This window comes from Pseudorasbora parva, chromosome 24 (assembly GCF_024679245.1).
Source record: "Pseudorasbora parva isolate DD20220531a chromosome 24, ASM2467924v1, whole genome shotgun sequence".
Lineage (NCBI taxonomy): Eukaryota > Metazoa > Chordata > Actinopteri > Cypriniformes > Gobionidae > Pseudorasbora > Pseudorasbora parva.
In genome coordinates this window covers 6,251,103-6,276,393 of record NC_090195.1, presented here as the reverse complement: position 1 = coordinate 6,276,393, position 25,291 = coordinate 6,251,103, and the positions used below count along the sequence as shown (strand labels likewise).

The window sequence follows — 25,291 nt, the reverse complement described above, 5'->3', positions numbered from 1 at the left end:
ATCATATTTAATAAATTATATTGGATTTCTTTGAATTGCGATGCAGTAAAGTCAAAATGCAATTCAGCATCCTGTGGGGTTTGGCCAATTCAATTCATCTCTCATCTCAGAGTGATAATTCACAAATTCAGAACTTTTCTCAACCCTGACAGATTGAAAACTGACAATTGAAAATTAAAAAGGAAAAAAATTAATATCAATTACTGTTTTTAATGTCACTGGCTTCATAACTTAAATTACGAAGCCTTTGAATATACAATATAATAATGCACGAGTGTATGTATATTGATCCGAAAATACTAACAGGCAGACCTGCTGGTAAACATCGTTTCGATATAAACAATGAGTTACTGCCTTCTACAGCGAACATAGACTGTAAAGTTATGTCCCACCCACGTGACACGGTAAAAATAGTCCCCATGCACATGTGGCCAAGTTCCTACTCGGATGTCAAAACAAGCCCACCGAGCAGAAGGCCATTTAAAAGATCCCAGGCCTTTTAGTGCCTAGACGAAGCTAGGGTAGACATGTCTAGAAAGACTTCCATGTATAATCCAAGCTCTCTGCGCTCTTTAGAGCAGGAGAGGCACCAGATGAGACTGGCTGCCCCGGTTCTCAGTGGGTACCTGCTGAGGAAAGAAGCCCGGGACAGAGGGACCTCTTCGAGGCAGACCATGGCAAACCCTCCGATGGTGTGCCAAGACCTTGTTATTCAAAATGCCCTGTACACTGGAAACGTAAAGGCTGTAAAAGAGATCTTCTCCAAAGGCTTTCCTTCAGACCTGCTCATCCAGCCACAGGGTGGAGCCATGCGCTATGTCGCTAATGGAAAAGTGAGAGGTAAGAACGAGCTCTTTGAGTTGTGTAACCGACCTCAACTTGTTGTCAAGCTCAACTTTACAATTGTCTCCCTGAGCTTAGAGTATTTCGGTAGCCCCCAAGAGATCTGTTGCGATTGCTGCGATTACTTGAACTGATTACTTCTCAGATTGGCCAGAGAGACTCAGGTTTCTGGACTGTTCTAAAGGTCATGCAAGACGTCCTTAAAATAGCCTCTTTCTAAAATCAGGCAGCAGACTAAAAACATATTCAGGGCAAACACCTACAACCCTGTGCCCAGTCTGAAAAGCACCTCCGACAACCGACACAAGCGTGAAGTAGAAGCTGGATTCGTACCTGCTTCTCGCCTTACCTCACACATGGGGCCAAAGATTAAATACCGCAAACAAAAGAAATATCGCAGCGATGTGATCGCAACAGCTCAAGCGTCAGGATTTATTCTTCAGTTCTGGAATGCGCTTCTGGTCGGAGATGACATCACCGTTATTAGTATCATTGATGACCCAGAATATGCTTATCTTATTGATGCCATTTATGACACCAGCAACATAGAGGAGTGGAAGAACTTCAGGTTCAACTACAGAGGGCTAAGTATGGCACAGGGACACACAATTATATGAAATTATGTTTGGTGTTTATGATATGATATTGCTGCTTGTTCAGTATACTTAAAGTCCCCCTGCACTGACTAAAAAAGATTTTTACTGCTTGTTCAAATTGCTTAATTAAAATGAGCTAAAGCAACACAATTTCTTTACATTTTGTCCTAACTTAATTTGATTGTGTTAAGTTTACTTAATCCGTTTGTGTTATGTTAAATGAATGATTTGTGTTGCATTAACTGTTAGTTCCCAGCATATTGAACCATGAAACATCAAATTGTTCAAAACTGTTCTCCAAACTTAGGCCCCGTCCACACGAAGCCAGAGCTTTCCCAATCCAATCTTTTTTTTTTCCTCGTTTCAAGAAATATCTGCGTCCACACGAGATTACCGAAACCGACTAAAAGCGATGTAGTTTGCATGCCAGGCCAGTGTGTGGCGCTGTAATTCTGCCACAGAAATACACTTAAAACGGAGAAGAAGAGTTGTGGCTAGAATGGGTATAGCAGTGGTCGGAGGTGAGGCAAAATCTCACAATAAAATAACAATAAATACATTTGCTACTTAACAGATGTGTTTTATTAATGCCTACACCTACACTAACCCAGAACATACCCTTACAGGTATGCAGATACGGTAATTAAATGACGCGATATTGATGTGCGAATGCCCAGTGCCCGTAGTTGTATCCCTTAACTCTCTCACCGTGCTGGACGTAGTGTGATGACATCACCGTTTCAGAAAATATACAGATTCGCTGTACACACGAAAACGGAAGATTGTCGTTTTCAGATTTACCCGCTTTGGGACCTGGTTTCAAAAAATATCGGATTCATGCTTCTAAAACGGCGGATCCGTGTGGACGAAACGCTGATACGGTACAAAATTTATACGTATACAGCTAAGCGCGTCTCCGTGTGGACAGGGCCTTAAATTTCATATTGGAAATCACTAATGAAATCTGACAACAATTGTCTTATAAATTTGTTTTCTAAACGCTCGAATCAGCCTGGACAAATCGCAATAAACACGCATCTCAGAACACCGCTTGTTTTGTATTTGATATAGTTGAAGTTTATCATAAAATTGTAATATACATCATACGCCCGCTATATTGCGAAATGTACCTGATATTTCATATTTTTGAAAAATATACTGGCTATATAACCTGGCTTCTTTTGAGACTCCCCTGCTTCACAGTTTAATATCCTAAAGCCCGCCTAAAAATTGATATGATTGGTTACTAGGTAGTTTGTGACATAAGAAACTCAACTCTCAAAGACTGTCTTTAAATCACTGCAGCTTTAAAGAGAAAATACTCAGCAATGGTGTTGACTTATGAATGTGCACATGGTTAGTCTTAAAGCTTATTAAAAACACCCCATAGACTTATAAACAACATAAAACTGGATTTTTACCACAGGGTGTCTTTAAAACAACACAATTGCTGAACATGTTTACCACAACTAATTATTATTGTCACAAGCACTGACAAACTAAAAATGTATGTTTGTGCCATGAAATCAGAACGCATGTACTTTGTTAATTTTACTTAGGTGGATTTCACTCAATTTGAAAAATCTGAGTGTAAAACAAGCAAAAGAAAAAAAGTAAAATGGTATTGAATTAAGTCATTTGTACAAGTACAATTTCTCAGTGGCTTTAATGGCATAAATATAGGCCTTTCACTATGTGTAGCATATAAAACTGATTTAAATGTAATTTTTTACCCCAGGTTGAGGCCAATTTTAACCCTGGGTTAAGAGCAACATCACACTTCATTTTGAATGCAGTTTAGCACTTTCAGACCTCTTGAGTTTGGGTTAGCATCCGTAATTGCGATGCCAAAAGTTTTAGTAGGCTACTAGAATGTCACTAAGACGATGTTTGCATTATTAAATATTTAAGGTATTTGTGCCATTGCAGACACTTTTATGCATAGTGAAACTGTCTCAGTTTCTGAGGGAAATGTCAGAAATGAAGATAATATTTTACAATGTTTCGCACTTGAGACCGAACATATTTATTTGTACAGACTACACACTGATAAATCGTATAATTTTATAAGCGTACAGTGTGAAATCTAAAAACCTGACTATTCAAAACAAATTACTAACTCATAACATAGCATTTCAAGTGTGGAGAAAATAATTTAATAATTTCTGTTCTCAAAGATAATTTTGTAATGTATTGTGCATACAGTCCTGTGCACATACACAATCAGTTAAACTTTGCCACACTAACTCATCTTCATTTCCAGTATTTCCACGTCAGACTCGCCTGCTGTCATAGTTATTTGTTCCCCTGTGTGTTCCGGTTACACATAGATTGCTCTCTTCTTATTGCTGCCACCCCAACTGTGTCTTTGAGGTTGCTTCGGGGGTCTTTTTATGAGTTTGTGTTTATGCTTGTTCACTTGAAACTTGATAAAATACTGATCACAAAAAAAAAAGGTGTATTGCATAGGAGACAAACTTGTTACATAATGAAAAGACTGCCCGCATTGTCATTTTACAAGTAATGAAACTTGACAAGATTGCCTGCTCATGTGCATCATGACATCTGCTAATTTATTAATCTATAAGAACACACTGTAAGTGTCCGAGGCATTGCTGTATTTAGATGCTGAATGTTGGTGTGTGACTCATTTAGCATTCTATTAGCAGCAAATAAAGGGGAATTCAGATATACTGTGTGTGATGTTACAGTTACAACACATCTGGAATGTCATCAAACTAAAGAATATGAATCCAAAGCAATAATCCAAAGATTAGTGTTAAGATTAAACATCTATCAAAAGTATACTACCATCTAAAAGTTAATTTTTTTTATTTTGTATTTTTTTTTTTGAAGAAATGAATACTTATTCAGCAAGGATGCATTCAATTGGTCAACAGTGACAGTAAAGATGTTACAGAAGAGAAAACCGTCTCTTAAAGGTGCACTATGTCATTTTTCCATCCACTAGAGGTTGCCTATTCAAAACAAAGCCGTAATTTGATGACGCCAAAGTTTGAGCGCAGCATCTTGGGACATGTGGTCTTCACCTCACAGCCGGGGGAAAAGAATCGGGATAGGACTCATGAACAGAAATCATGTTCATTGATGTGATTATTAATGTAACTGTAGTATGAAGCAGAGCAGGACAGAGTGTTGTAGAGCTGAGTGAGGCCGCTGGAGCGATTGTTAATGAGATGAACAACACACGCCTCGTGAGCGGGACTTTTATTATGACGTGGATGCCATTTCTGCTTTTCTGGTCATGAGTATGAAGTAACGCAGCTCTGTTTATCATACACTGTCAGAAAAAAAGGTACATTGCTGTCACTGGGGTGGTACCCTAAGGTACAAAACTGAAAAGGTACTAATATGCACTCTGATATGTACCTTTTAAGGTACTAATATGTACCATTCAGGGGTATATAAGGTACAAAGCATAGACCGTAAGAAATATGGACGACGCGACATCATCCGTTTCCGCTTGGAGATTTGAAGCTTTCAGGCGGCCTGCACGGCGCTGACATCTTGGGACCGAGTCTGCGCATGCAGCGATTTCGGGAGTAGAGCAGGAAGTATAGCTGCGATATCAAAAGGCCGCCCAAAGTCTCACAGATGCAGAACAATTAATTATGTTGGTGTGAAATAAAAAGTTATGGAAATGTAGAAATTAAAGCTAAAGCTCCAATCTGCTCCCAAAAATCCTGAAAAAAGTTTGTTAGTGCCTCAGTGACAACTTCACTCAGAGAAGACGTTGATTTCAGCTTTCAATCATGACGTCACACCCCCTGTTTTTATAGCATCAGATAACTAACTAAAACTAAACTTATTTAAAAGATGAACACTTGAAATGAAATCATCGTGATGATAACTGCCTTCAGTGACATAAACTAACTTTGGGGAAAAATTATTTAAGGTGTAATTTTATTGTTTAGTTTGCCTCTCGTCCATTAGAAAACACAGAGGGGCGGCTATACTGGGACCGGTCACCGGGGGGCGATCGAGGCGTGAAAGCTTCAGTTTCTGAGAGGGGTGCTGCAGGCTTGGTACAAAGATATACCTTTCCACTTTTGTACTTTAGGGTACCGCCCCAGTGACAGAACTGTACCTTTTTTTTTTTTAGAGTGTATTAGATACATTTAAGTGTGTTTAAAATGAGGTTATGACGTTACTGTGCGTTCGCTCAGCGGCTGCTGTGACATGTTCACACTGCTAAGAGTAAATCGCTTCTGCAGAATAAAACTGGAAACCGAGGCTAACGCAGATATGGCGCAATTGACAGGCGACTCCCTCAGACGCTATGCTCAGGCGCTCTGGCTCTTGGTTAAAATAGCAGTTTTCTCACAATTTACAAATAGTTGGAAACATTTGGGATATTGTAAGAATTCAACTGAATAAAATACATATCAATGGGTTTTTTGGATATTTTACTGCAAAAATACTACATAGTGCACCTTTAATAAAAATTACATTAAAAAACTGTATCATTGTTTCCACAAAAATATTTTGCAGCAAATGTTTTCAACATTGATAATAATAATAAGAAACAATATAGCTGCAAGTAGCAATTAATGAGGTTTAAGCACTTTAAGGCCTTGTCGTGGGTATGTGCAAAAAATCATTTGATGTCCAATACTTTATGCACGTGAAGATCACGAAGACACCCACAGGCCAATTTCTTTCAAATTTCTCATAGGCCTCTAGAGCTGTGAGTCCCGTTAACCTTGTCTGACAGCCACTTAAATTTCATCGCCCGACAGCGGCCATGTTCTTTAAGATTCACGAGTGTCCTCCTAGACAATTGCGGCACCAAAGACACCTAGAACTAGCTCTCAAAAGAAAAAATCCAAAATACCCGAACATTTTGTTTGATAGCTGTAGCGTCACCATCAGGCTGACTGGGGCGAGCCTGGTGACGCTGTAGTCGGGGTGGGTATTATCATCCCGCTAAATCCCTTATGGTTTGGTCGGCCTGATTAGCTACGGCCTGATCACTTTTAGGGAAGAATTCTGCTGATCCTTGGCGATAATAACCGTGCAGTAAATCAGTGTTTTAAAATGATTCGTGATTTTTGAAAGATCATGTGATCACACTGAAGACTGGAGAAATTATGCTGAATTATGCTTTCCATCACAGGAATAAATTACATTTTATAATAAATTCAGATTTTTTTATTTTATAGTTATAATATTTCACAATATTACTGTTTTCACTGTGTTTTGATCAAATAAATGCAGCCTTGGTGACTAGAAGACATCAAAGAAATGTCATAAGACATTAAGAAATCTTACTGGCCACAAACTTTTGAATAGAAGTGCATGAAAATGTAAAAATTTGTCAAACAATGCACCAAAAAAATCCTACAAGAGTCTACACTCTACACTCTAAAAAATGCTGGGTTAAAAACAACCCAAGTTGGGTTGAAAATGCACTAACCCAACAATTGGGTTGTTTTAACCCAACGGCTGAGTTGTTTTAACCCAGCTGTTGGGTTAAATGTTGCTTAAGACAACCCAATTGCTGGGTTAAAACAACTCAGCCATTGGGTTAAAACAACCCAATTGTTGGGTTAGTGCATTATAGTGCAAGGGAAAGTCAGTTCCCTTTCTGTAACTTCATAAACTGTGAAGATTTTTCGTGTCATTCTCCAGTCTTGTTCACGATTTCCTGATCTAAAATTAAAAATAACTATAGTTGGAATGACTAGCTGCAACATGAATCTTCAGATAATCTCTTAGCAGTGCTCTGTTGTTCAGGACTGTGGTCATTAACTTATGAACAAGAGCTGACCACGCCACTGCACATCACCGCTGGCCGGGGCTTCAGCGAATGTCTGCGGCATCTCCTCCTGAGGGGCGCTCGAGTGGACCTGGCACCTGGGGGCACCACTGCCCTGCATGAGGCCTGTGAGGAGTGCCAGCCCGAGTGCGCCAAGCTGTTGCTGCAGTACGGAGCCAATGCCAACGCAACCAATGAAGACGGGCAGATGCCCCTGCACGTGTGCACTGAACTCGACTCCCTTGAGTAAGTGCTCGCTCAGTGCTGTGATTACAGGAAATCCTGTGGTGAACTTCACCATTTCAAATGACTCTCAGATTGACACTTGAAATGAAGGTGTACCACCACTCAAAAGTTTGGAGTAATTAGTCTTTTTTTCTTGTTGAAAGAAGCCTCTTGTGCTCACAAAGGTTAGATTTACTCAAATATTGTAAAAAAAAACTGGAATATTTTTCTATTTGAATATATTTTGAAATATAATTTATTCCTGTTATCAAAGCTTAATTTCCAGCATCATTACTCACGTCTTCAGTGTCACATGATCCTTCAGAAATCATTCTGATATGATGATGCTAATATTGCTCCCGAGTTATAATTGGGGCTCAATTATTAATGATGGTTCTTATTGTGAGGAAACTGCTTCATATTTTAGGATTCTTTGATGAATTGAAAGTTCAAAAGATCAGCATTTATTTGAAATAGAAATCTTCTGTAATATAAATGCTGTTACTGTTACTTTTGATCAATTTAATGCATCATTGCTGAATAAAAGTATTAACTATTAATTGGTCATGTAAAATTTCCACAAACATTGACATTTCCACTGACATTGATAATAATAATAAATGTTTTTTGAGCATTAAATCATCATTAGAAGGATTTCTGAAGGATCATGTGACACTAAGGACTGGAGGAATGATGCTGGAAATTCATCTTCGATCACAGGAATAAATTACATATTAAAATATATTCAAAAAGAAAACAGTTATTTTAAATTGTAATAATATTTCACAATTTGAGTTTTTACTGTTTTTTTGTTGATAAAATAAAAGCAGCCTTGATAAGCAGAAGAGACTTCTTTCAAAACCGTTAAACATCTTACCGAGCCAGACTTTTGTCCAGTGTTGTACTTGCAGACAATGTAGACTTTGATGTTAAATAATATCCAGCAAAATTGATAGAGCTAATGAAGAATGTAATATTTGCGCATGTTTCTCCAGGTGTGCCAAACATCTGCTTGCGTCCGGCGCTTTGATCAACAGTCAAACTTTGGATGAGAACGACACGGCCCTTCATGTGGCGGCCCGCCATGGGCTTCCTGATCACGTGGAGCTCTACTTACGACACGGAGCTGCGCTAAACCTACAAAACGACGAAGGACACACCCCTCTAAATGCGGCCTGCTCCCAGCCACAGGACCGCGCGTCCCTGGAGCGCTACAGCCGCGTTTGCCACATGCTGGTGGCTGCTGGGGCGGACGTACAGGTCAGTGATGCGGACAAGCAGACTCCACTGCACATGGCCTGTAAGAACGTTAACCCTGACGTGGTGGATCTACTGCTTAAGTGTAAAGCCTTGGTCAACGAAATGGATTACGGTGGCGAAGCGCCAATGCATAACATCCTAAAGGTGGTGACCTACAAGACGGACCATGAGCCCGAGAGGATCGTGCAGGCACTTCTCAATTATGGCTCCATCAGGGTGTGGCCTGGAGCTCTGCCCAAGGTCAGGACTGGACAAGGACTTACACTGCCTTCCATTCAAAGTCAAATGAAATTCCTATATCCCTAGTCAAGGAATGCTAATTTCTATTGTTATTTGGAACCAATGTTATTAGGAATAAATTTGGAACCCTTAAAAGTGCCATTATTATGCTTTTCCAAATAACACCTTTAATGGGGTGCGTAATATAACTGTGTAAAATTAAAAGATCAAAATGCTCTACAAATTAAGTTATCGTCTCCCAAAAGAATGAATCTGAACTGCTGGAGTGAGTCGCCTTACTTTCTTTTACATACCTGCGTAACAATGTAACATTTGCATAATGCCAGCCTCGTGAACAACGTCGACTTTGACTTTAACACTAGTTGTGGCCGAGGCCTGGAAGAGTTTGGTCTGTGAGAACAGTGTTTTTTAGTGCTGCGAATCCACTTTGCATGCACTTCAAAAGGACGAGAACTCATGCTAGAATTGATACAGAAGAAACAACGCCATCGTTCGTATCAAACCCTGAGGAAGACCCGGAGCTGAAATTCAGACATGTGCTGTAAGCGGTATAGACCAATCACAGCAGACTGAGCCATCTGACCAATCAGAGCAGAGTAGGCTCTCAAAAGAAGGGGTTTAAAGAAACTGAGGGTATGTTTACACGACACTGATGAACTAAAAACAGACTACAACGATGTTAAACAGATCCCTGTTCACACAGATCTGCGAAAATGACACAAAAAGGCTGTATTATGCATGTCAGGCCAGTAGTTGGCGACGTCAATGTCACCCCACGAACACATTATACACATGGCGGCACAATTTTCACAAACACAATTGTTCTCAATTGTTTACATGGAGACAGTAAAGGCATCGTTTTCAACACCTTACAGGCCCCAAAAACTAGCCTAGAAATCTAGACGCACCCTAGCGGCAGCAAATTTAATCTGCCCGCAAGTGTCGTCTAGGAACTCTCAATACCCTTCTGAGCTGTATTCCTCACAATCTGGACGGGCCAATCACGTCGTGTATAGAGTCGGCGGGCGGGGTCATAATGACGACGGCAGAGTTGACGGCAGAGTTTTGCGTTTCTAGTAAACACAGAAACTGGCGAACGGCGGCGGTCTTTCGAATCAGCTTTGACCGCGACTCTGGAAGACTTGGAGTTAAGCTTTTCTCTGAGAAAAAAAACAAAGAGCGGCACTGAAGTGATTCTTAAAAAGGGAAGATGTGTTCGGAGTTTAGCCGACCGAATACGGTGAATGTTTAATCTATCAACAAGCTCTGTTTCACCTTCGTTGCTCTGGTTGGTGGTAGTGCTATCCTATCGCGTGCAGAGGGAGTTTGAAAGACAACCGTTTATCCGCCCCTCGGATTGAGCCCTGTCTATGGTGAGTTTCCAGACCAAACATCTTGATGTGGGTCTGGCTTGTCAGGCTACCCAAAAACGCCTTTGTCGTGAAAAATGAACGGCCAAAACACAGTTTTCAGATCTTTGAGAAATGAGGTGGTGTACGATGTAGATTTTGAGAAAATTCAAGTGTTTTTTAACCTTGGATGGATGTAAACCTATAGTTTTAAAAACAAACTTAAGAACCTTTAAAATAGAACAACAGGGTAACTTTTAGAATGATCTGAAATTCCTATTTCTTAGAACTTTAGTTTATCCATTAGGCTATTTTTTATTCTTATTTCAAGTTATTTGTCTAATTATCTCATTAAGACGGTAAAGGATTGGTTCCAAATTATGATTCAATTAAAGTATTTTTTGATTAGGGGTATACGCTACTGATATTTTTCACTTTTAGGATATTTTTTATTAGCAAGGATGCATTCAATAAGTGACAGTAAAGACATTAATAATAGTATAAAAAAAAAACAGAAAAAGGCATGAAATGGCATGAAGGGAGAATATGACTATTCTTTTTATAACCATGCACAGTAAAATTGGGAACTAACCTTTTTGCCATTTATACGAAACGAACCCCTGTCTCAGGAAGACATCCATCTGTTTTCTTTAGCACACAGGATATATTTATCCTATTCAACTAATATATAGAAATTAATGAACTCAAAGCCATCATTAAAGATCACCGCGAGCAGCATATGACAGTTTAGTTGTCACAAACACAGAAATAATCACTTTCAGATGGATTTATTTCTGTCTTTCAAAAGCGCACAGTTAAAAACACTTGACATCACGCATCCAATGAGTCCCACTTGTGCCAAATAAATTGCCTGAGTCTTAACGAGGCAAATGTTAATAGGAGATTAATTAGCAGTAATTGCAGAAATTCCCCACAATCCCCCAGAGGGGGGCCCAATCTGTTCATCAGCCCAAGTAGTTAATTATTCCATGCAATGTTCCCCCAAAAATACAACTTTCCACCTTTGACCTCCACAACACAGGTGGGGCTGTTGCTCCAGGTGGAAACTGACAAAAAGCTGCTCATCTATGACCGGCTTCCCTCGCCTGTGGCTGCGTCTGAAATCGCATACCTTTTGAGTAGGTACTAATTTTGAATTAGTAATTACTCCTCAACCACTAAAAAAATAAAGATGCGTTCTATATAGTATAAATGTACAGAGCCCTGCACATGACATGCAAGAAAAAAAAGTAAATTGTGTGGACAATGACAATCGGACAATTATATGAATGTGTGGACAATCGTTCCCTCGATTTAAACATTTAGCCCACTAGTTTTTTCCCACATGTCATGCGGGACTCCATGTGAATGTATATGAATTTTATCTGAACATACTACAATGGTCATGTTGTCATTATCATGTGACCTAGTGTCAGTTGCGTTGGTTGACTGTCAGTCACAAGTCCTCTCCCGTGGCCTCATGGGATAGTAAAGTGTCCATCGTATGTGCACTTCATAAAGCAGGAAGTAGTAGGTCATCCAGATACTTTTTGCCTACTCCTTTATGAGTATGTAAATTTGGACATACATCTTTTGTCACACACTGTCTTTACATACTGACTAGGGAAATATATTATTATTTTTAACAACTATGCACACTGTAAAAAGATAACTGTGAAAAATACAGCAACTTGCTGGCAGCAATTAGCTTGTAAGTTGCTGTATTTCATTTCACAGTATTCTTACTGTAAATATAATCGCAGTAACTTTTTAATTACTGTAAAAAAATGTACAGTAATAATCACAGTACTGTATTTTATAATTATACTGTAATCAGGATTACTGCATTAATTTTGTGTACTGTAAAATAAAGACACTGTCACAAATGCCATTTATTTTCTCACTTTTAATTTCAAAAATTGATAAAAAAAATAGTATAGCATAATTTGTTCAATGTTACAATTTATCTGTACATTTTTTATTTCATCACTTTTCTGAACATACAAAAAAACACTTTTCTGAACAAACAAAATCAATATTTATTAAAATGTTTGGATAAAATTACAAATGTATAAAAATGTAATTATTTAAAAACAGCAGGATTTCAAATCTATATATTTTCTGAACATATAAATTTTTTTCAATAAGTTAACATTTCTCTGTGAACAATTTATTTCATTTCAGCACTTTTTTGAGCAAACAAAACAATCAATATGTATTCAAATGTTTGGGTAAAATTACAAATCTATAAAAATTAAATGATTTAAAGGGATAGTTCACCCAAAATGTTTAATTGTGTCATCATTTACTCACCCTCAACCTGTATAAATTTATTTCTTTTGCTGAACACAAAGAAAGATATTTTGAAGAATGTCGGTAACCAGACAGTTGATGGGTCCCATTGACTTCCTTAGTAGAAAAAAAATACTAAGGAAGTCAATGGGACCCATCAACTGTCTGGTTGACAGCATTCTACAAAATATCTTTCTTTGTGTTCAGCAAAAGAAAGAAATTTATACAGGTTGAGGGTAAGTAAATGATGACACAATTGAAATTTTTGGGTGGACTATCCCTTTAAAAACAGAAGGATTTCAAACCTGAATATTGTTTTTCTCCAATAATGTTTTTTTTCCATAACTATTATTCTTTTAAAACTTGACCTGGACTTCCTGGGCCTGAGTCTTCTGCCCTGTAGAAGAAGAAATTCATTATTAATGTAAAAGTTTAAAAGTAAGACAGATGGGTTGATGACATACACATAAAGTTTTAAATAAATATTAGTATTTTTTATATGCTTTGTTGGTGGTTTGTGGAGTAGCATCCCCCGGGGCTGATATTTTTTTATAGCTTTACAAAAGATGTAAAATGTAAATGTATTTTCGTTAACACAAACTGTAACATCTGTAAAAATAACAACCTATTTTTAAAAGATAAAATGTAAATATTATGGAGTTGCAACTCGACTCTTATTAGACAGAATTGGTTTCTGTCATTTGCCATTACTTTAATATTTAATAGCTGTCTACATGAATATTATAAAATTGTACATGAATATCCCACATTTCTGCCACAATACCATGTTTGCAGTTAGTGATACAACAGTGAAATTTATGTTTGTGAGTTCTGAATGGAAAAGTATTCTAACTGGCTGGTGTTGTCACACAATGTTCCTCCTGTTTTTCATGTCAGTGTTGTTGAATCACCTTGTGTTGACGCTGTAAAACTGCCTGATTTGAAAATGATGCTTGGCAGGCCTAAAGGGATAGTTCACTTTAAAATGAAAATGCTATTATCACATACTCAACCTCAAGTTGTTTCAAATCTGTATGAATTTCTTTCTCCTGCTGAACACAAAAGAGGATATTTTGAAGAATGTCGGTAACCAAACAGTTAACTGGAGCCAGTGACTTCCATAGTATTTTTTTTTTTACTATTATGGAAGTCACTGGCTCCAGTTAACTGTTTGGTTACCAACATTCTTCAAAATATCCTCTTTTGTGTTCAGCAGAAGAAAGAAATTCATACAGGTTTGAAACAACTTGAGAATAAATTTTAAAGTGAACTATCCCTTTAATAGACAAGTTGCTGGCCACCCCTGACTTTCAATCACCATTTAAAGGTATTCAAGGTAACAATTAAAAGTCTCACCTGGAATTAGTTGTTCTGCCAGTCATACTCAATGAAGTCCCTGATGACCACCTTCCCAGTTTGTCTGCTAATCTGGACCTTTGAATTGCACTCGGTGTGCTCTGGGTTAATTCTGACGAAGAATCTGAAAATAAAAACATTAGGCTATGCATTACCCTATCCAAGAAAAAATACCTATTTTTTTCTATTGGATCAGTAACAACTAGAGATTTTTGGAATGTAAGTGCAAGATGCTTTATATGTGAAGTAACCCTTAATATTGGCATCTATTGTGTATGTTGAGTGCTTGGATCTTACCGAGCATAATGAGTCTGGGAGTGTTTGGCAGGAAATCTGAGCCTCAGCGTTTGCTTAGGTGGAAGTTTCTTGTAACACAAAATAAAACGAAAACACAGTTTTAGAAATCACAAGTTCAATATTCATAAGAGAAAGTGTGTGGCAATACTGTAAAAAATTACAATTTCAAATAATTTTTATTTAAAGCTAACGTAGCTACTATTTAATAAAATAAAAGACGTTATAAATGTAATTTCGCCAGATAAGACAAATATTAATACAATATATGCTCCCAAAAGTCGGGAATGGCACTCTATTAACAATCTAACTTATAGTTTCTGCAGCTTGAAGGCAATGAAGTTCAGAAAAATCATGAAATTATTAAGAATATGTTAAGTAACGTAGCTTAACAGATAACGTTACCTCTAGCTGGCTGCGTTTTCTCGGCCCGCTTAACTTCAATGTCTGATTCCGCTTGCGGCAACAGCAAGCAAGAGAAAAGAAACGAGAGATTATTAAACGGCTACCGCGCCAATAAATACAAAAAATTACACCATTTTAAATTAATGTTATTTCCCAATGCTAACGTTAGTCTTTAATCAAATTAAAGACGTTAAAAATGTAATGTTGCCGGATAAGACAAATCTTAATACAGTAGCCTACAGCCCATGCATGCTCCCACAAGTTTGAATAGCATTTTACCAATCTAGTTTCTGGGGGTTTCCATTCAGAAAAATCATGATTAATCACTATGAAAAATATGTTAAGTTAGGCCTAACGTACATACCTCAGCTGCGTTTGCTTTCAGCTCGAGACCGTCGAGAGTCGGCAGGCTTTGGCTCACTGCCTCACGCGCATGTGGTGACAGGAAAAAAAGCGATCACATTATGTGACGGATCAGCACCAAAAGAGATCACATCCACAATTTAATTTTTATTTAACAATACTATCCTTCTATAAATTAATGACGTTATCAAATGTTGCCAGACTAGAAAATATATCGAAATCATGCAGAAATATTTGTGGAAATAAAATTATAAAATGCACACACAGCATGAGACGAGTTTACTAGAAAGTGTGCCGCTCATTACTCTTTTCTCTCTCAGTGCACTCTTAAAGTTGAAGAAACAGTTGACTTTACAAGAGTAAACTTTGGAAATACATTATGTTACCTTTCTGAAGTAAAAATTCGGATGAAAGTGGGGAATCTCGTAGCTTTCCTTGGCTGAAAAAAAAATATTCTAGAAAATGCTGTATTGTGATTCACAGGAGAGAAAAAAATACTGTAGAATTTACTCGCCATTGAAAAAAGACCATGATGCTTTGCAGATCTACAGCAACATGCTGTATACAGGTTCTACAGTAAGTATTTTCTCATTTTACAGTAATAATGCTGTGAAAACTACAGATATTGGTTACAGTGCATATAGAGACAGAAAAGACATTCATAATGTTCTATTGAACTTTCTATAAATCAAAGAATCATGAATCAGTTTCCACAAAAATATTAAGCAACACAACTTTGATCATAATAAGAAATGTTTTGAATATATGAGAATGATTTATGAAAAATCATGTGACACTATAAAGACTGAAAATTCACCTTTGCATCACCCAAATAAATGTTTAAATATAGAAAAACACTATAAATAACAAAATAACATAAACAAGGCTTGATTTGATAGTTTCCTTTCCCTGTTTTGTATGTTTTTTCTTGTAATATGACTGCTTTATTTTCTAATATATCTGACACAGGTGTTAAAATATTGCTGCACATCTCCACGAACAATAGAAGTGCTCTTCAACGCCTATGACCGCCTCAAAATCACAGACGCCTGGGTAGAAGCGGTTCCTCCTGAGGTGTTCCAGGTCAGATAAATGACTTTTTTCAACATTTTCTTAAATAATAATAATAATAATCATTTTATATATATATAGACATTTATATATATATATATATATATATATATAGAGTATATATATATATATATATATATATATATATATATATATACACTCTCAGAAAAAAAGGTACAGTTCTGTCACTGGGGCGGTACCCTAAGGTACAAAAGTGAAAAGGTACATCTTTGTACCTTACTCACCCCTAAATGGTTCATATTAGTACCTTAAAAGGTACATATCAGTACTTTAAGAGTGCAAATTAGTACCTTAAAGGTACATAGTAGAACCTTAAAGGTACATATTAGTACCTTTTTGGTTTTGTACCTTAGGGTACCGCCCCAGTGATAGAAATGTACCTTTTTTTCTGACAGTGTATATATATATATATATACTCTAGAATGTTTAACTGAATGTTAAAAAGCAAGTTGTATTAAAATAAAAAACTCACAATATTAGATCACATGAATCAGTGTCTTGTTTTGGCACAGAAACACCGTGAATTCTACGAATCCCTGTTTGCACTGAGCCAAACTCCTCGATCTCTACAGCACCTGGCCCGCCACAGACTCCGAGCGTTTCTGGAAGGCCGCTTGCACTGGGTGATCCCTAAACTGGGCCTGCCAACCTATCTTAAAAATTATATAATGCTGGCATTCAAAGACTCGATGCACTGAGAGACCACAAACCACACACGCACATAAGTGTCCAAGTCATTGAGTTTTGTTTTATTCTGAAGGATTTGTGATTGAAAATGGTCCTGTCTTTACCAAGGATGATATACGATCAGGTGATTTTATAGGAAATCATTATATGGAGATAATGCCAACTTTTGAGTTTTTTTGTTTGTGTGTGTTTAAAGTCGGTAGTTGCAAATGCAGTAGTCTTCTGTTACATGCTGAATGAGATTTCAACATGTTTTTGGACCATTTAAATCAACCAATCAGATTTTGAGGATAAGTTTACAGTTTATGTCAGGTTTTAGGCTTACAGTCAGGTTTAGGTGTTTCTACTTCAGTGTTATTCACATATCATTTCTGTCTGATTTTAGAAATAAGATATGGAACTTTTACAGGTAGAGATACATTTCTCTAATTCCCTGAACTTCCCCTGACAGGAATGTTGTTCGAGGATCAATGTTGATCCAGGAACGTCTTGGCAAAATCACATTTTGATGTATATCTGAGTGAAAAGGCTTCTTGAAAAAGAAAATGTGTGGTGGGACTTGATTTTGTCTATGGGGATTTAATTGGATGGTTGTGGTTTGCTATTGGTCGATCTCATGTGAGTGACAGTTTGTCCCGCCCTCTCGCCAGTAAACACGTCATCAGAGATTAAAAATAATGGGGGGGGGTTTGCTTATTTGGTTTCATGGTGACTTTATAATGTGTTTTAGTATTAGTGATATCTATTTTAAAGCATTAAAATTAAAATTAAAAAGATGAAATGTTTTTATGAAGAACAAAACGGGGAGGATGCAGAATGTGTATAAAGTTCATATATTCAGTGCAACACGCTTTCACCATTTCATCAGCTACCACAGAGGGGCGCCATGGAGCTCTAATTGAATCTGAAGTCCTCTTGAGAGATCTTAAAAGCACTGACTAGAATTCATGCAAAATTGACAGTTTCTGAAAATATTTTAAACCATTCTGTGCAATTCGATGTTTTACATTTTCTTGTGAAATAAACTTTAACAATGTATTTCTATTTATCTAATTCATTTTAGCTGCTTTTCTTATTTGATTTCTCATTAATGCTAAAATGCATTTACATATTTTTCCATTAAGTATAGCAAAAAGCCATTGACAGGAAGAAAGGTTATTCTATTCTATTCTATTCTATTCTGTTTTGTTCTATTCTATTCTATTCTGTTCTGTTCTGTTCTGTTCTATTCTATTCTATTCTATTCTATTCTATTCTATTCTATTCTATAGTGCTTGATTTAGGCTTTGCATATACAATACTTAATTGTATGCATTACTCCAGATATGCTTGGATGGCACTTTCTTATATTTGATCATTGTCAGCATCACCAAGTGATTTCATCTTTATTCGTCTTTATCTCTACATCATATTTTATCTTCTCAGATGAATGCTAGAAAATATTGCTATAACGTTATTCTCTATGTGGAAATAACTATTGTATAGCCTACATGATTTTGAAATGTTTCACTGGTTGTTATCCGGTCTGAAAGATGAGCGACACAGGATCATCCAGCCACATGTGGCTTTCCCTTCAGAGAAGCATTATGGAGATGAGTTGTGTGGAAGTATTATGTGATTATGTTATGGAGAGGCATGCACTTGAATGATAAACAACAAGTTAAGGCGGAGCGCAGAATGATGGGGGACAATGTGAGGGTCTTGTGTCTAATGATCCTGTCACCTTGACTCTTTAAAAAAAAAGAGTAGCAACCATGCAATGGACATTTGACTAAAAGCATTTCTCAAGAACAAATTATGAATAATACTTTTTATTTTCAATTATCATTAATAGTATTAGCCTATTATTATCTTAGATTGAATACATGACACTTTCTGATAATTTAATGTTGTTTAAAAAAAAAATCATCCCATAGCAGTTTAGGATGAATACTTAACCCGTATTCATCCCGATCATAATACATTTTAGCAATAATGTTCTCCTCCCTACTATGCCTACAAGTTATTAATTACGCGTCAAAGATAGCTAATAAGGCCTTTGCGCTATTTCCTTCATGTACTGTAGAACAAAGGTGCAAAGCAATTGTCTATGAACAGATCTTTGATAAAAGTCTCATATACGATGACCAAGAGGAGGGGGGGGCTCTGATTGTGTCCCATTCAGAAGCGTGAGAGAGAGGGAGAGAGAGAGAGAGAACGCTGTCTGGTTTCAATAGATCAAAGAGCACTGCTCCTGAATGGAGTCATTTGCAATTATAAGAATAATTAGCATCTGTGGGTCCTCCATCGCTAATCAGAGTCGGAGGTGATGTGTTTATGTCCTCGCGCAATCAGACGGCCAGTTGGAGAGCTCGCGCCCCGCAGGACTCAATAGCGCCTAATCATCATCAGAAGTGAATTGGCATTTAAACGGTAAAATGATCTCCGATTAAATTAATGCTTAGCGGGGAAAGAGAAACCGCTCAGAGGGTGCAATTTTAGACCCCCTTTCTTTGTTTTTTTTTTTCTTCTTAAAATCTAAATCATATTCTCAACTAAGGAAAGTCTGATTAGTTTTTCTCTTAAAGTATTTTCCTTAATTTTTTTTTTTTATCTGGCTCTATTAAGTTATTTAAACATAGGCTACATTGCAATGGATTTCATAAGTGAATGCACATGATTAATATATTTTCAATGTATGAACTAAGGTCATTTTATTGGCTATTTTTTTTCTAGATGATGTAACTGTCCAGAAAACGTTTCTTTAAAAATCTGATAATCTTAAGGAAAAAACACAGGCCTCCCTGGGTCAATAGGTTGAAGTGTACAAAATTATAGCATTTCTCTTTTTACTTTTGTAAATAAAAAGGCAGGTTTGTTGGGGTCAAATAAAGATAGGCTAGGCCTACTTGTTATTCATGACCAGTGTGCGAATTATTCAGTGATTTTCAGAGGGACAGCATTTTAAGGGATTTTTGGCAGTAGCTAATTTTCTGGGTTTAGGGTTTGTTCTCCTCTCGCGCAACTCAAATGTCGTTTTGCCCTGACTTAAGCCATCTAAACAAAACTTTTTGTCATATAAGTTTCTTTAAATATATTAATCTAAAACAAAGTGATAAATAATGACAGTTGGCCTACTTGTGTTTTGTGGAAGTTCCGCCCGAATCCCAATAGGAAAGCGCTCGCGCTGACTGCTGTTGCTATGGTTACCCCTCAGACGAACAACCGGTTTCTTTTCGTTAGCGCTACGTTTAGCGAACTTATCTAACTTTTTTGGTAATTAATTTTTTTTTTTTTAAACGCTTTTGAAATGTATACATTTCACATTTCCACACGTATTTTGGGCTACACACTCTTTCAAAAAAAAAAAAAAAACTGGGTTGTTTCAACCCATGTTTGGGTCAAATTTTCCACCCAACGGTTGTTTGTCCAAAAAACAATTTTTTTTGAGTATCATATGGGGAATTTTAAACACCACCCTCCCATAATTCGCACTCTATTCGTAATTAAAAAAATCATGATGATTGCTAAACGAAGACATTTTGACAAAAAATAGAGTGTTATATGATATAATAGGCTAAAGTAGCCTATAAGCTATCCTATACAAAGATTACATATAAGAACTTGACATTTTTCTGAAAGAAATTGCTGATTTGACTTATAAAACAATTTTTTATAAAATACATATTTTGGGATTTTCTAGGCTAGGCCTAGGCCCATTTCTCGTAATAGCCATAGGCTAGCCTACTTCCTTATTTTTATCAGCATAGGGTTCACACAGATCTCTACATTCAAACGTCATTTCATCAGTAAAATCTCTCTCTTGGGGATAATTGTCGGCCAGATTCACTCTTTCTCCGAGCAGAATAGAAAAGACTCTCTCTCACAAGAGGGCCGAAACATCTGCCTCTCCGCCCTCACGACTCCGATGCCATCGGCCTCTAAAAGAATCAACAAAAGAACCGTTGTTATATATCTTCCCTTGAATACAAAGTAATTACTTATCATCAATCAAAATTAATAATAGTTGATTGGGTTGGTGTGGTCAGCGCAGTCCCCTCACATTCGCTTTCCAGAGGAGGGGACTTGACCCACTGGGAAACTACCCCCCCTCTCTCTAGGCGGCCTAAAAAGTCAGGGACTGAATAAGGAAATGAAGCGTAATTTGAGGAAGATGGATGAGTCTCCAGGGCAACTCCCCCTTCTATCCTCTTGTATTGATGATAACCGAGAGAAAGAGAGAGAGAGAGTGCGAGAGCGAGAGCGCGCGCGCGCGCGCGCGATTGAGAGAGAGAGTGTGAATGTGTGTGTGTGTGTGTGTGTTTATGTCTCAGTATGTGACAAATAGAGGCTGAGACACTGAGAGCTCCAGACAAAAAAACGCATCAGGTCTCAGTCAGTTGGACGGCGAGGACCCTACAGCACCATCAGGATAACCGTGGACCACATTTGGGTGATTTGTCTCAGAAGGCCACTGCACGGGATTTATACGACCAGACCGCGCTCAGTTCACCATGCAGAGACCGAGCGGTCCGGGCACGGCGTTTTCCATTGATTCTTTGATTGGCACTCCACAGCCCCGGCCGGGCCACCTGCTCTACACGGGCTACCCGATGTTTATGCCGTACCGACCGCTTATGATTCCACAAGCCCTGTCTCACTCGTCATTACCGTCGGGTATCCCTCCCTTGGCACCGTTGGCATCGTTCGCGGGGCGTCTGACCAACACTTTTTGCGCAGGTTTGGGGCAGGGGATGCCCTCCATGGTGGCGCTCACCACCACCCTGCCTAGTTTCACGGACCCTCCAGATAGTTTCTATCCCCCGCAGGAGATTCCGGGACCCCGGTTAGGCGCGGACGGGACGGGGATGAACCGGCAGGAGAGCCCGCATGACGAGCTCAAGGGCTCCGAACTCCTTAATTTCACGGAAACTTTTCAGGCGGTTGCAGGTGAGCACCGGAGCCAAACTGACAGCTGGATTAAACACGATCACAAAAAGTTCAACCAGCCTTTATCCAAAAATACAAGTTCTGATTAGAATCAAAATGTTCTACAGTCTGATGCCAAAAGTTCTAAAACAAACTTTTATTCTCTAGTTCTTTAAAAAATACTACCGAGTTATAACCAATAAACCAACATGCCAAATAAAATAACTATTTTAACCTCCAAAAAAACTATAAACAATAAAAAATTGTGATTGATAAGATGAACAAAAAATCGTTCTTCTAACAGTTTGAATTGAATTTCATTAAAAACGTTTTATAATATCATCAAACTATTAAAAATGTCTGTACATTCAAACAGTCAGAAATGTCATAAAACTTCATGTCATGTGGTTTCATATGAATGTAAGCTAAGAGTTATACAATTGTTGTTGCCTTTTGAATGTTTTTGTGGGCTGGATAAAAAGAGTGCATTTTAGACATTTATCATACTGTTCTTATGGGACTTCATAAAATGATTGAAATATCAACATGTTGAGTTTGAAAACTTCTATTGTCGTTTGATTAGTGGTCAGGTGGCACAGGCCTCCACTCCGGAACAATTATAATTAGGCTAGCCTATTTATGTTTTGTGATATTTCTAAATAGTTTGCCAAATTAGATATGTTATTTAAAGCTGGAGTTTAAGCAGACTGAATCTCAAAGCAAACGATAAGAACAATTGTTGTGAAGTTTAAGTACACTGTTTATTGTATCATGTTATAAAAATATATTTTATCCCATCCAAATTGTTACAATACTGTAGGCTAATTCTACTCTTTCTTAAACATAAAAAAGTGCAACGAACTTGCATGTAAAAATGTTACGCATCAATCAGTCATTGGTTTGAATATGTGGACAGGCCTTCACTTGAAGGAATTGTATTATTATGGGATTTAATAATGTCTCAGGATATTTATGAAATAAAATAAAAATAAAAATAAAACGCGGAGCAGATTAAAACATTCATTATTATTCTTCAGTTTCACCGCCATTTAATAAGTAATGTTAGAGAATTAATTTCTACACTCTTAAAAATAAAGCTTCTAAACGGAGGGGTTCGCAGTGAAGCCATATAAACAATTTTGGTTCCCCAAAGAACCTTTTCAGCGAACAGATCTAAAAAGAGCCATTTTTTAAAATGTATTTTTGTAGGATAAAGAAGCTTTTGTGGAATGCAAAGATTCATGGATGTTAAATGTTTTTTTATGGAACCATCAATGCCAATGAATAACCTTTAATTTATACTCGATTTTCTTGATCGGTAAATAATTCGAGGTTGTCACTGAAGAACTTTTCACTGCGACACTTTGGCACCACCTGTAAAGCATTCGTTAAGTTTCAACTGGGTTTAAATGTTTTACGTAAACACTTTGTCCCCTGAAATCCATGATCAAATCTGTAGGCCTATAGAATAAAGCTTCATTTTCATTCTCTTCAGGCGAAACCAAACTCTACAGTTCAGACGATGAGAAGCTGGACCTGAAATCAGCGGAGGCCGCGTGCAGCGACCGGGACGACAGCTCAGCCGACAGCGAGAACGAGAGCTTCTCCGACGGGAACACCTGCGCTTCAGCGGCCCAGAAAAGCAAACTGAAAGGCGGCTCACAGGACGCGTTACCGCCGGGCGGCTCGGCGGGAAAGAGCCGGAGGAGGCGGACTGCTTTCACTAGCGAACAGCTGCTGGAACTCGAGAAGGAGTTTCACTGTAAGAAGTATCTGTCCCTCACCGAGCGCTCTCAGATCGCGCACGCGCTCAAACTCAGCGAGGTCCAGGTCAAAATCTGGTTCCAGAACCGCAGGGCCAAATGGAAACGGATCAAAGCCGGGAACGTCAACAACAGATCCGGGGAGCCCGTCAGGAACCCCAAAATCGTGGTGCCCATCCCCGTGCACGTCAACAGGTTCGCGGTTCGGAGTCAGCACCAACAGATCGAGCCGGGCAGCAGGCCATGAACTCCGCAATGAAAGTGACCCTGAACTCCTGAAACGAACAGTCCCACAGGTCAGGGGTCACGCAGTACAGATGCATGAAGCACACCTAAAAGGACAGAAGGATATTCAGAGACTTACTTTGTTCGCTTTCATCAATTCAAAACTTGAGGCCTATGCTTAACGGATCATCGGTTTATATGCATCCAATTCTGAATAGCTTATCAATTAAAGTTTATGAGATTTGAATGCATATTGACACTTGACCTGTATTATATTATATTTAAAAGTTATTAGGCTGTCTTCAACATCGACATTACTTTCAGGTTTGTTCTTTCCCTCCCTTGCCCTAAAATTTCTTTATTTTTAATTTATTATTTTGTACATTTGTAAATATTAAATGTGTCCGTGCGACACACGTGCACTATACGAGACTGTAAAGAGACGTTTTTTAAAAAAATAAGTATTTATAAGTTGCTGTCTTGTGGATTTTTGCATGTGTTGCCATTTGTTGTCTGATTTCCCGTATGATTTGGACGGGCCGTCTGTCGTTGTTTCTATCTTTTTTGCATGTGCTCTTAACGCATTTCTGAATCTCCCCCAGTTCTCTGTGAAGAAAAAAAGAAGGAAAAAAATAATAACGCTGATGGAAATAAATAAGAACACAAGAACACAATGGCAGAGTGATATATTCACATGATCGACTTCACAATAAATCTGGTGCAATATGGTTCCATACAACTGGGAGAAAATGTTTTCATTGTATTCATGTTTGTTCTTCTTAAATACTGTCTCAGTGTTTGTCATCTGTGCAAATCAATAATTAATTATTGATAAACTCATTGATAGATGTTTCTATACCAAACATTATAAAGCGTAAAATGACTGCTGGCAATTATTTATTGACAACGATTTAATCGTTTTTATTTGTTGATTTATTTATTTACTCATCCACAAAAATAAATGTACCATGCAGTTATAAAGTGTAATTAATAATACAAAATAATATGGCTTGATTTTCCCACTAAACAATATAAAAGGACAATGCTAATTAATTATATCTATATCTAGATATATAGATAGATAAAAAATTATTATAGATACAAAAAATCATATATATATATATAATACTGCATTCCATATATATATATATATATATATATATATATATATATATATATATATATATATATATATATATATATATATATATATATATATATTCTAATCTTTTAAATGAACTGTTAATCTTGCAGTATTTATTGTTTTGATGCACAGGTCATTAACTAAAATCTCTGTTCCTCTGAAACAGTCGTGGACCTTCTAAAGCTGTCTTTGCTCTTAAACATCCTCCAGATTTACTGTATTTGATGCATTTTGAGCAGGTAATAGAGCACATCTGTCGTCAGTGTCACGAGACCATGGGGTAAAATGATTATCCTTGTGTTAAAAAGTATTTTTCTGAAGTAGTAATCATTGTGAAGTTTGAGCCTTCAGCATCTTCTCTTCCCTTTAAATCAGCGTTATTGGTCTGAACCATTTCTCTCCAGAAAAAAAGACCAAACAAAACAAAACAAACAAGTTTTCAATTATGCCATTATTCAATTTTTATGGCT

General features: G+C 37.5%; 2 protein-coding genes and 1 long non-coding RNA gene across 4 annotated transcripts; 2 read left to right on the top strand and 1 right to left on the bottom strand.

Moving 5' to 3' along the window:
- Nucleotides 1-475: 475 nt before the first annotated feature.
- asb10 (ankyrin repeat and SOCS box containing 10) lies at nucleotides 476-17,790 on the top strand. Of its 2 annotated transcripts, none has more exons than XM_067435473.1 (5): nucleotides 476-840; nucleotides 7,197-7,464; nucleotides 8,439-8,943; nucleotides 15,972-16,085; nucleotides 16,607-17,790. In XM_067435473.1, the coding sequence occupies exons 1-5, from the start codon at nucleotides 528-530 to the stop codon at nucleotides 16,790-16,792; spliced, it is 1,386 nt and encodes a 461-aa protein (XP_067291574.1). In that variant the 5' UTR covers nucleotides 476-527; the 3' UTR covers nucleotides 16,793-17,790. The 2 variants fall into 2 exon arrangements, with proteins under 2 accessions (XP_067291574.1, XP_067291573.1); XM_067435472.1 differs by having other exon boundaries at nucleotides 7,182-7,464.
- Nucleotides 14,250-15,316, bottom strand: LOC137064141 (uncharacterized). The gene is made up of 3 exons (XR_010901506.1): nucleotides 15,004-15,316; nucleotides 14,640-14,681; nucleotides 14,250-14,305 (listed from the first exon to the last, which is right to left on the bottom strand). It is a non-coding gene; the product is annotated as an uncharacterized lncRNA (long non-coding RNA).
- Nucleotides 17,791-21,095: 3,305 nt separating the features above from the next.
- gbx1 (gastrulation brain homeobox 1) lies at nucleotides 21,096-24,441 on the top strand. Its single transcript, XM_067434949.1, has 2 exons — nucleotides 21,096-21,710; nucleotides 23,185-24,441. The coding sequence occupies exons 1-2, from the start codon at nucleotides 21,275-21,277 to the stop codon at nucleotides 23,697-23,699; spliced, it is 951 nt and encodes a 316-aa protein (XP_067291050.1). The 5' UTR covers nucleotides 21,096-21,274; the 3' UTR covers nucleotides 23,700-24,441.
- The last annotated feature ends 850 nt before the right edge of the window (nucleotides 24,442-25,291 follow it).

What these genes read in the sequence shown, in the direction of transcription:
- asb10 (XM_067435472.1), top strand. Translation starts at nt 528, where the DNA reads ATGTCTAGAAAGACTTCCATGTATAATCCAAGCTCTCTGCGCTCTTTA. An exon ending in CGCTAATGGAAAAGTGAGAG is followed by an intron (nt 841 to 7,181) that starts GTAAGAACGAGC and finishes ATCTCTTAGCAG; the next exon opens with TGCTCTGTTGTTCAGGACTG. An exon ending in ACTGAACTCGACTCCCTTGA is followed by an intron (nt 7,465 to 8,438) that starts GTAAGTGCTCGC and finishes ATGTTTCTCCAG; the next exon opens with GTGTGCCAAACATCTGCTTG.
- gbx1 (XM_067434949.1), top strand. Translation starts at nt 21,275, where the DNA reads ATGCAGAGACCGAGCGGTCCGGGCACGGCGTTTTCCATTGATTCTTTG. An exon ending in AACTTTTCAGGCGGTTGCAG is followed by an intron (nt 21,711 to 23,184) that starts GTGAGCACCGGA and finishes CATTCTCTTCAG; the next exon opens with GCGAAACCAAACTCTACAGT.